General features: G+C 43.1%; 1 protein-coding gene across 2 annotated transcripts in view; it reads right to left on the reverse strand.

The window, feature by feature from the left end:
* Positions 1–12,245, reverse strand: part of CASP7 (caspase 7) — a 42,126-nt gene that overhangs the window by 21,726 nt on the left and 8,155 nt on the right. Inside the window, exon 3 of one of the 2 annotated variants that reach the window (XM_027528850.1) lies at positions 11,781–11,809. The exons of the other annotated variant lie outside the window; for it this stretch is intronic. Within the exon in view, the coding sequence (XP_027384651.1) occupies positions 11,781–11,809 (29 nt within the window). The remainder of the gene's footprint in view (positions 1–11,780; positions 11,810–12,245) is intronic. 2 annotated transcript variants of the gene reach the window in all.

A 12,245-nucleotide genomic window follows, 5' to 3' on the forward strand; every position in this document is an offset into this window, starting at 1 on the left:
TTCAAGGATCCAGATTAAAAACTTCAGCTGATGATCCTCCCCCAAAGATAAGATTTTCTAAAAGTGGCTGTTCTTGTCCTCTCAGGTTTATCTAGCTTTTCTGCAGGAGGTGCTACCATATGTGAAAACTGCTATTACAGAGACCCCAAGAGGTGGACACGACGCGCACTTTGTTCCAGTCCAGGTCAATGGAAACCAGCCCTTCTCTTGAATCTGACAAATGGCATAAATGGTGGAGGAACCACTTCAGATATCCCCCAAGTCACCAGGAACAAGGATCACTGATATATTTTTAAATTTTATTTTTTTGAACTATAGTCGATTTACAATGTTGTGCAGCAAAGTGATTCAGATACACATATCTGAATATATATATATTTTTTTCACATGTTCTTCCATTATGGTTTACCACACGATACTGAATACAGTCCCCTGTGCTCTACAGTAGGGCCTTGTTGTTCCATTAATATTTTTTAATAGTGTTTAATGCTTTAACAAAGTCTGTTAATAATCATTACCAACATTTGTTCTACAAAGTACAATGAGAGGTATGGAAGGATCTAACAAATAAAGACCAGCCATGGTACTTTTAAAGCCAGATTCTATGCCTTCCCATTCTACCCTCCCCAGGCCCCATTCTGTCCCCTCCCTTTGCTGATTTTGTGCTGATAAACTTAGTCTCTAACTTGACCTTTCTACATTCTGAACACACTGGCCAAGATTACTGCGCTGAGGAGAAACACCGGATTCTGGTTTTGAACCCTGCTGTTAAGTTCAAGGCTCTGATAAACCATTGAATTAAAAGTTCCAAAATCCTCTTAAAAGCTCATGTGTTACACAATTGGCTGCAGATTTAAAAAAAAAACAAATCTGACCACAAAATCACCATGCTTAATTGTGGCCAGACAAGCAAGATCACAAGAGCCACAAAGGCCTAGCAGAAGGACTGACTTAGGAAGTGCGTTCAAGTGTGCACTCAGATACAATGAGCAGCTAATTTACAGAAGCTGGCTGGCTGACTATGGTGCTTCCCCACCATCCTTCATGTTGCCTGCTGTTGTAGTTCCTCGCTCATGTGGGGAAGGACCACTATCTTCAACTCCCAGATGCATTCCGGTAAGCTCAAATCTCTGCTAGGAACACAGCTAATGCCAGCACTGATTATCAGGAAGGAACTAGATAATTCTAACCTCTTAGATTGAGAGCCGTTTTTCAGAACCTCAAATTTCACAGTGCACAGCCAACTCAGTCATTTCAGCAACATCAAGAGGCAAAGAATTACAACCAAGCTCCGATGGTTATTTATACAAAAAGACTTCCTTGAAGAATCCACAGTCACTCGTACCAGAAAACATTATAGGATAAAAATACTGTGCCTACTTTACAAAGAAGTAAAAAACCTCAGAAGGCGCACAATAAATTTTTATAATACACTCGGCACAACTATTATTTTCCCCATCACCAGAGTGAATAAATACAGGTTTTATCTTCTTACAGATCCCCTAGGCTGCTCAAAATGTGAATTATACCTTTCTATATTTGGAAGGGAATATATAAGCACCCAAACCCGCTCCTATTTATTTTCTAAAGTGTCTCCATGAATAGGATTCCCAGTAGCTCTGTTTGCAGACATTCATCAGCACCAAAGTAAACACACCACCAGGCACACAATTCCCAAGGGCTGCTTCAATCGGAACCAGAGCTCTGGTTTTCATAGCTGCTTTGTCTAAATATTTTTGCGATGATTCATTCATGGTTTCAAGATTTAAGGAGAGGGCATCCCCAGGTTGGGACACACCAAGGCACAGAACGAGACCAACAGGAAGGAAAAGAGTGAAGGTGGTACCTCATGTCTCCATCCGAAAGCACCCCCCTCTGCATCAGAACTACACTTCGCCCTGCGATGACCGGCAGCGAGTTTCCTTCTTCCCTGAAATAATAAAAACTCAACATGCTCGGAGCTCAGCAGGGGCAGGAGACTGGCACAGTCCGCCCGGCCCTGAAGGCCTGTGACTGAATCAGCAGTGAACTGCACGCTGGACTTTTCCATAGGACCATTCACACTGGGGCTGGGAACATCACACTGGCCTCCCCCTTCTCTGCTGACCGGCAGAAATGCCCAGGCTCCACGTGGCTGCCTCCTCCCCATTCCCGGACGGCTCCCTAGAGAAAAAGTGACTTTCTAGGAACTTGGGGTCCCAAGGGAAAACCCACACACTTCCACGAAGATGCAGCCAGCAGCACCATTTTTAAGCGTGAAAAACTAGAAACGATGGGACAATGGCCGAGCAGGGGACAGAGGATAGGCAGAATAAAATACTACACAGCTATTTAAAGTGATGAGCATGCAGATGCAGGCAACCCACCGAAGTGTCAAATGCACAAAAAGGTGGCAAAACAGCACACACAGGAACTGCGAAAAGGTGTAAAATTTTATGTAAGTGAATGAAAGTAGGAAGTGAGTGTGTGTTCAATCAGAGTTCAAATTCATTAAGGTTATTTTTTTTCCTTATCAAGATACTCAAGATAGTACTGTAAGTAATAAAACTAAAGACCACAGATGTATACCAGGCACCTTAATTTTCAAGTAAGGCATATAATCATTTTTCAAGGGTCCTGAAAAAAGCAAATGGTTCAGGAAATGACTATAATTTTCCCCTTTCACTCCTCCAAATGCAATGAGGAAGAGGCGAACACATAAAAACCCAGATTATTAAGCAAACAGCTCAGCAGTGCTGTTCTCAATTTCCTGGTTCAAGGTCACAGTCAATGAAAGGTGTGAAGCTGATGAAGTCGAGTTACAACATCTGCTCTCCTGGGCAAACCTCCTAATCACTTCCCATCCTCAGGTTTGTGAAGGAGAGGAAACTGGCTCCATTCCTTCTCTGAAACTACATTTGCAAAAATACACTTCCATTGGGAAACAAAGTCAGTTTAAAGTCAGGCTAAGGAGAAGAATTACCAGCCTCCATATTTCCAACTTCCTCCTTGAAAAAAGAATAGAGACCTCTGGCAATACAAACTGATAAATGACTTAATCATTCAGGGGAAATAAAGGACTGAATTCTCTTTAAATAGCCTAGAACAAAGTGGGAGACACAATGGTATCTGTATTGTGGCTGCAGGCTCCAGAACTGAGAACAGCTCAGACACTTCGTTTTGATTCTCTTACAAGCACTTCATCTACCTCTTCCACTTTCAGCCGCGGAGTTTACAGAGTCATCTTAACAGCTGTAGGCCAGACAGAAAGCCCTAAGCACCAGCGAGCTGGGGTTTGATCATGCTAGGCCATAATGCACATTTCTTACTGTGACTACAAGCTCCCTTGAGAAACAATGGGTCTTATTCTCATAGTACTTTTCTATTACTGGACTTCTATGCTAACGGCGTTTGAAAAGTTCTATTACTATTTACCTGCCTTTCTCACCTTTTAAAAAACCTTTTATTTTGTATTGGGGTATAGCCAATGAACAACGCTGTTCAGGTGACCAGCGAAGGGGCTTGGCCACACATATACATGTATCCATTCTCTCCCAAACTCCTTTCTCACTTTCTCTGTTAACTTTATAGCTTCATTATTTCTCTTCTAGAAGAGCAATCATCTATACATGTAGAAGTTATGGCTTCAGAGTTTTAGACTGCCTGATCATGTTTCAGAGGTGTGGCTCGCTGCTCCTGAAACGGTCACGTGGCCCCCTTTATCAGAAAGCCCATCGCTAGCCCTGTTGAAATGCTGTCTGTATACCATCCCTCAGCTGAAGTGAAGCAGAAAGGGAGCAGTTTCAATGAAGAATTAAATTTGCTGACCCACTTGGGTGGAAGAAAAAAACCGCCCCGCTGGTGGATTAATATGGTTGAATAGCTCGATGTCACTGCACTTGTGGACGGTACTTGATGCAGTGCCCCTAAGTCAGACCCGGGTCTTGGTCTTGCTGGGTGACTGTGAACAGAGGACTTAACCTCTCTGGTCTTCACTTTCTTTGATCATTACAGAAGGGGACCTGGATAAATTACCTTTCAAGGAGTTCTCTGGTTTGAAATTACGGTTCTAAGATTTTTCCCTCATCATGTCCTTTAATTCTCACAAACAACCCAGTGGGTGGTATTGATATTTCTCCCACACAGATGAGGAAACTGAGGCTCAAGAAAGCCAAAACATTTGCTCTAGTTGCTCAACTAGAGTGGGACTCAGGGCCAGGATCTGAACCTGAGTTGTCCAACTCTACACCACCACGGCTGTCATTTTAAGCAATACCATCACTGCTTCAACTACATCATTAAACCATGATTACTCTTTATATAAAAAATGGGGAGACAGGCCTCCAGGATTCCAGTGTCTGAACTTGAAGGCTACCTTTACTGAAAATGTAAACTGCCTGGCTATATTTTAAAGTTCTTTTTCTCTTAGGGTGCTTGGACCTGGTCTCTTTCAATCAATGAGTATGACTGAATGACTTTTGCTTAATTAGGGACACAGTCTTTGGAATGAGTTAATGTCTGCTTTGTCCCTTCTTTTCTCCAATTCGCACACCCCTCCTCCAAATGAACAGGCAGGCCACCTGGATCTTTCTTATAACCACACAAATAACACTTTTTTAAAACAAAATAGGGACCTGTTTACATATAACACTTACTGGTGGAGCAACTCAAGCTGCAGCCCAGGAGAAAGAAGAATTACAACCAAGTGCTATTTATGAAACACACTCCAGGAAGGACAAAAGTTGGACCACAGAGATGACACAGAGGGGAAAGCCCATGGGATCTGAGCCAGAGCCTCAAAGTAGGGAATTTATCAAGCTTCGAAAACAAGCCTTTTCTCCTGCCCTCCTCACTCAGGAACTGGAAGGATAAACACACCCCTTGGCAGGGACACCCCTGGCTCCACCAAGGCCCCGGGGAAATTTGAGAGCCTGTGCAATCTGTTTTCTGCGTTTTTTATTTCCTTTAATAGTGACCTTGGGCAGAGCTCAGAAAGGAGTCTCTGATTTCTCAGCTGCAGTGTTGCTGGGAGGGGGTATCTTCCAGGGTACTGGACAGGGCTTGGTTTTGTATCTGCCATGGCTTCCAGTGGTGCCACTGGGACAAAACTCACCCTGTTCAAGGGCCTCCACTGAGACCTGTGCTGCGTGGCCTGGCCTGACCATCACTCCCCTGTGGCTTTGTGCCCTACCCCCACTCCCCACCAGGCAGGCTCTTCCCGTCCCCTGATAACCCACTGTCTATTCTGACAAGTCCATCCTCCTCCAGCTTGCCCCCATCCTTCCTCTCCCAGCCTCATGCAGCTCCCAATACTCTACAATTCTGTGAACAGCTATTCCTGGTTACCAACTATTTTAGCTGTGCCTAGATATTCATTAAGAGCTTGAGTTTATACCCAGAGCAGGGACCACATCATTAACACGGATGGCAGGTAACCTGGGCTAGGACCTAGGGTTACTGTTAATATCAAGAGAGATCCTTCTTCCAGTGCTCAGATGACACGAAGTCTTGTTCAAAAATGATGGCTCATAATGAACATAGATGGCACACACACAGTTGTCCCTTCGTATCTGAGGGCGATTGGTTCTGGAATCCCTGAGGATACCAAAGTCCTTGGATGCTCAAGTACGGTGTTTAAAATGGGGTAGTATTTGCATATAGGGCTTCCCAGGTGGCAACAGTGGTAAAGAACCTGCCTGCCAAAGCAAGAGACCTAAGAGATGGGGATTCAGTCCCCGGTTGGGAAGATCCCCTGGAGAAGGGAATAGCAACCCACTCCAGTATTCTTGCCTGGAGAATCCTATGGACAGAGGAACCTGATGGGCTACAGTCCAGGAGGTTGCAAAGAGTCCAACATGACTGAAGCGACTTAGCACCGTGTGCATATAATATAGGCATATCCTCCCTTATACTTTAAATTATCCTTAGATTACTTACATAATACTTAAAACAATGTAAATGCTGTGTGAATAGTTGCTGGTACTCTGCAAATCCATTTTGCTTTTTGAACCTTTCTGAAACCCCCTTTCCCAAATTTTTAATCCACAGTTGGTTAGATTCACAGGTGCAGAACAGACAGCACACAGCACTTACTTCTTCTAACTCATTTAAAACAATTTTTAATGGAACTTTTTCTATTTTTATTAAAAAAAATTATTGGAATATAGTTACTAAGTCCAAGCATTTTACTAATTTAAATTTTACATTCTAAATATTTTTACTTTGAGGTTCTCTGTCTTTTCCAAGTGTATTTCAGTAATCAGATAAGTAGAAGACATTTTAATAAAGTTTTGTGTTTTAAGAAATACGAATTAAGGAACAGTCTGGTTTACTCTGGAAAAAGAAATGGCAACCTACTCCAGTACTCTTGCCTGGAAAATCCCATGGACAGAGGAACCTGGTAGGCTACCGTCCATGGGGCTGCAAAGAATCGAATACGATTGAGGGACTTCACTTACTCAGGGCCCAAAGAAATGGGCTTCCCTGATGGTTCAAGAGACCTGGGTTCGATCCCTGGGTCGGGAAGATTCCCCTGGAGAAGGAAATGGCAACCCACTCCCGTGCTCTTGCCTGGAAAATCCCATGGACAGAGGAGCCTGGCAGGCTGTAGTCCATAGGGTTGCAAAGAGTCAGACATGACAGAGCATGAATGCAATGAAATGGAAATAAAACGATGCTGTCATGCCATCTAGTGGCAGTGAGACAAAAAACCAAGACAAGTCTAAGGGCCTGGGACTACCTAGGTCACTGCGTCCATCCCACCCAGACTTCTGGGGAGAAAAGAGAGGTCTTTTTGTTTCCTGGAGTCCTTGGGGTTTCCAGTGGAGGGTGAGGGTCCTCAATTAGAGACAGATGGGGTGCTACTGCCCCCGCCACTGCCTTCAGTTCAGTTCAGTCACTCAGTCGTGTCCGACTCTTTGTGACTCCATGGACTGCAGAACGCCAGTCTTCCCTGTCCATCACCAACTCCCGGAGCTTGCTCAAACTCATGTCCATCCAGTCCACTGCTTTACCTTCCTGCAATTCTGACACCTAGAGAAGGGACCTGGGGATGGGCCAGGAGGGAAGATGCCTGCCATCAGCTGCAGGGAGCACCCAGGGCAGCAGCAACACTCCCACACCACAGGCTGCACCCACCCCTCTGGCGTGAGGGATGCAAAGTTCCCCACACTCTGCAGAGGGAACCACGGAGGGGCTGCCACACACCTGCCAGACTTGCAGGAAACAACCAGTATCTAGGGCTGTGTTCACCCCAGTTACCGAATTACAACCCCAGTCAGAATCCATAAAGCACAGACGGTAAGTGTGGGTGTCCATGGGCCAGGTGTGATAAGGGACACTCCCTCTTTGCTTCATATTATCCTGTCTTAATCACACTTGGAGTTTCACCCCATCATATACGAGGTCTCTGACACCATCCAAGTTTCTCACGAGGTTTTGGTCAGCAAAGCCACAGGCAGCAGGCACGGTCTGAAGCAGGAAGCACTGAAAGGCAGCAAATGCTGCCTCGGTGCTATCACCGTGACATTGGAGATAGAAAGGGCTTTACCCCTTTGCTGAGCTAGAGGGCTCAGTGGGCACGAGCCACCTTCAACACTCCCTGGGATCCAGGTTCACTTTCCTCTTGTCAATCTCTTCTCTGGCTTCTCCTTCCATTCGGTCAAAGTTTGACAACTTCTATCTCTCAGAAGCTCTGGAGGCCTCCGTCCCGCTCCATCTACACCATCCACTCTGCCTGGGGAACTCCTAACCTGCTTCCTCTCCCCACAAACCCCTCTTCAGAGCATCCCCCTCCGTGCTGCAGCTTGGGTGATCTTGTGGGTTTCTGTAGGTATTATCGATCAAGTCACTCTACGGCTTAAACCCTTTAGTGACCTCCCCATCCTTAGAACCAATTCCAGATCCTTTCTGTGACCTGTAGACAAGTCCTTCTAAAATCCGGCTCGGCCAATCTCTCCCCATCTCTGCTCTGCCCACTCCTGACACCATCACACTTCAGTTACTGGTTCCATGTGTGGCTTCCCTACCAGAGTGTGAGTGTCTGAGGCAGAGACCACACTGATCATGTTGGTCTGCTTGCCGGCTGCAAACCCAGGGCCAAACACAGGACCTGGCACGTAAAGGCGGCGACTGAGAGTGGTGGTCAGAGTGTGAATGTCTGAGGCAGAGACCACACTAGCATGTGGGTCTGCTTGCCCGCTGCAAACCCAGGGCCAAACACAGGACCTGGCACAAACAGGTGGCAACTGAGAGTGGTGGTTGAGAGCTCATGAGTAAAGGTTGAGAGGCAGGTGAGTAAAGGTTCAAATCCTGGCTCTGCCACTAGTCAACTATGGGACTTGCTGCAAAGGACTTATGTTCTCTCAGTCACTCTGCAAATATTTACTGAATGGGACTTCCCTGGTGGCTCGGTGGATAAGAATCTGTCTGCCAATGCAGGGGACACTGGTTCGATCCCTGGTCCAGGAAGATTCCACATGTGGTGGAGTAACAGAGCTCATGTGCCACAACTACTGGAGCCCACGTGCCTAGAGTCTGCGCTCCACAACAGCAGAAGCCACTGCAATGAGAAACCCACACACTGCAACCAGAACTACCTCCCAATGGAGACCCAGCACAGCCAAAAGTAAGGAATACATTTTAAAAAATGAATGAACAAATGAAATAATCAATTACTGACCGAAATGATATCTCAAGTGGTTAATTTTAAAGATACTTTACTAGATGAAAGAAACTTCTATCCTATTAAAGTTAAATAACAAAAAAAAATCAAACAAAAAAAGGGAGGAAAAATCTAAATTTTAAGCGTTTGTCACACATTTTACTTGAATTTTAACTGACTCTTTGGTAGGTGGCTGGTGTTTATCTAACATGGGTACAGGTCAGATCTGACTGAAGGCAGAGAAAATAAACAATATTTCACAACCTGGATGAAGACAACATTAAATTGACATTTAATGTAGCTTGAATACTGTTTAGTAAGTCAACAATTATGGATGCAATTCATATAACTAAAATAGGCAGTTCAGAAGATGGAATTTAATTTAAATATTTTTCAAGGGTACTTACTGTTTATTTTGATAATATGAAGGCTGATGTTAATATCAGCCACACTATAAAAAAGGTAAGATCCCCTGGAGTAAGGAAATGGCTACCCACTCCAGTATTCTTGCCTGGAGAACTCCATGGATAGAGGAGCCTGGTGGGCTACAGTCCATGGGGTTGCAAAAAGTCTGACCACGACTGAGAAACTAATACATAAAAAAGGTGTAGTGGGCCAGAATATAGGTTATATCCAGGCTTATTTACCTTTCCAAAGAATTTAGGGGGGTAAAAAACCCCAGCATCAAAGACCACACCTATTTTGTGCCAGATGATGGGTCTTCTAGGCAGTGGTCTCCAACCAGGGTGCTCGAAGACTTTCCGAGGGATGCAAACAAGACATTTTTAAGTGAATGAATTGCCAGATCTTCAGTTTCCATTTGTATTTTTCCTAAAACTGGTCTGCTTGAGTATGCTACCACCTCCCCTCTACGAACTCCCATCTTGCCAACAGAAGAAAAGGGTGGACTTCTCACCTACCCTGAATCTTAGATGACCTAGAAACTGCCACATGATCTGACAAAGGGCCAAACATCAGTGTCCATGTGTCTCCCTGGCTCGCATTGAGGTGTGCTGAAGTAGGAGGCAGGGGCTCGTTATTAATACTTATACAAGAGTCTGATCAGGGTGAAGGATGGCATTAGAAATAGGGCTGTTTGGGGCCACACTGGACTGTTTAGATCCAATTATATATCAAAAAATATTTAAAAATACACATGATAAGATGAAATGAGAGTGGGTGACTCTCATTTAAGGATTTTAACACCCTGATTATTCCCAAAGACGCTATCACTTCTGAGCTAGAGTCCTGGGAGAGCAAAGTAAACACTTAATCACAAATAAGTGAATAAATAAAGCCCAGCACCGGGCTTTGTGCCTTTTCCTTCCTTCCTTATTTCCATTTGGTTTTGGGTGACTGTTGGAGAACAATGTCAACAACTCAGGTGGAGAAGAGAGAAGGAGAGCAGTTCATGAGGAGAAAGGACCAGTTTTCAAAAATAAATAAACAGCATCCAGGGTAAAAGCATCTCACCAAAACGATACTGACTAATATTTATTAATGCAATTTTAATTATCTTCTATCTATTGGAGCATTTTGGGTTAAACAAGTTGCCTTTAAGTAAAAAAGAAACAGGTTGAATTAATAGTTATTTGAGGAGTTTTGATCAAGTCTTTTTGGTGTACTTCCCAGAAACTGAAAAAAATTAAAGGTCTCAAGGGTTGAATAACAATTTATTTTGTAAGTCAGATACTTTCCAATTCTTTATTTTCAATACAACTGAAGAAAGAGCTAATTGAGCTGTCGTGTTCGGCACAGAACTCAGAAAGAACTGAAAGAATTAAGTGACATTATCACAAAACTGCTGCCATCCCATGTACTTATTCACAGTTTCTCAGCATGTCTATCTCTAAAAATGAAAAACAGGAAAAAATGATGATACGAAACTCTTTCTTATTCTAGCAAAAAGTATTATTTGTCCATTTAATCACAAACTAGCTTTTCAAATGCCCTCCCCTCCCATATTTGATCATTATTTCTATGAAAAATTATTTAACAGCACTAACAATTTATCAACATTTATTTGTTCTGATCAACTGTCAATAAAAAACAATAACTTAGTTTAGGAGAAATTTCTTTCAATACTCATAAAACCTGGAAAAATGTCTCATACTCATAAATACTCATAAAACTCATAAATACTCATAAAACATACTCAATACTCATAAAACCTGAAAAAATATATATGTTAAAGAAATGTATGATGAGGTGATACTCATAAAATCATAAATCATAAAATCATAAATCATAAAATCATAAATCATAAAATCATAAATCATAAATCATAAAATCATAAAAATACTCAAATACTCATAAAACTCATAAATACTCATAAAACATACTCAATACTCATAAAACCTGAAAAAATATATATGTTAAAGAAATGTATGATGAGGTGATCAATAAAAGACTTTCAAGCAACTAAATCTATTACATCAGAATAAAATACTGTGGACAGAGACAATAAAAAAAAGGGTTCGAGGGGAAAAAAAAGAAATATAAAAATTCTAGATGTTACAGGACAGCTTGTTCACGAACCTTTCTAATGGGTTAAATTACTAAAGAATTAGACTCCATACACTCAAAGGGATGATTTTTAAATGTTAGTCTTGAGAACACCCTTTTCATTTTCATAATTTCTGGGAAGTATAACAAAAGGCTTTACTAAGACTTCTGAAATGACTATTACATGATTCCAGTTTCTCTTTTACTTAGAGGCAATCTACTTAACCTGAATACTCGAGAGAGACGGGAAAACAGAAATACTATTACATCCTTTGCAAATATTTTGACAAGAAATTTATATGTCACCTTAAAGTGTATGGGGAGGTGTGTGTCTTAGTTTTACATTATTTGGGGGGGGGTATGTGAGCAGAAACATTTGAAGGCCACTGCATTGGGGAATGGTTCAGCCTGGACCACCTGACCTCATGACTTTGAAAAGTTTTTAGCAATTGGAGCTGTATTTTCTGGTCGTCTCATGGGATATCTTTGGCCCTAAATGGCAACCAGTGCCAATGGAATGCAGATCTAGGATGCTGAGGTCTTCCCACTTTTCTGAGCCTTGTTTGGGATGATGTGACCCAAGGCTCTCTGTGGGATGTTGCAGGGAGCTAGAATGCCCCTTGTCACCAGCAATTCCCTTCCGGAGCACTGCTGGGGAGCACTCTCTAACCTCAGACTTTATCCCCCTCACTGTCTCTCCAACGTGGGGCTTGGTTTAGGAGCTAGCAAGAAGGCTGATGCTTCTGACCACAGACCATCCCTGCCTCTTGCCAGGGAGCCCCACTCACTGCCCTTCCATGACCAATGTTAAGGAGGGCAGGTAAGGGGCTCCTCCACTTCCCTGCAGCCCTACTTTTAAGTAGAAAGCACAGCAGAGGTGCTAAGTGAGCAGTGCTGGTGCTACTTGGATTCTAATCTCAGCTCTACCAGTTATTCACTGCCATCGCAAAGGCAGGCTACTAAACCTCATAATGTCTCAGTTTACTTACCTGCTAAGTGATGGTAACAACAAAACCATCTCCTGGGGTTGTGAGGATTACATGCAATACTAAACTGGCATACAAAAGCTTAATAAAGGAAGCTGTTATTATTAAATGTA

The sequence above is a fragment of the Bos indicus x Bos taurus genome, chromosome 26 (genome assembly GCF_003369695.1).
Source record: "Bos indicus x Bos taurus breed Angus x Brahman F1 hybrid chromosome 26, Bos_hybrid_MaternalHap_v2.0, whole genome shotgun sequence".
NCBI classification, from domain to species: Eukaryota; Metazoa; Chordata; class Mammalia; order Artiodactyla; family Bovidae; genus Bos; species Bos indicus x Bos taurus.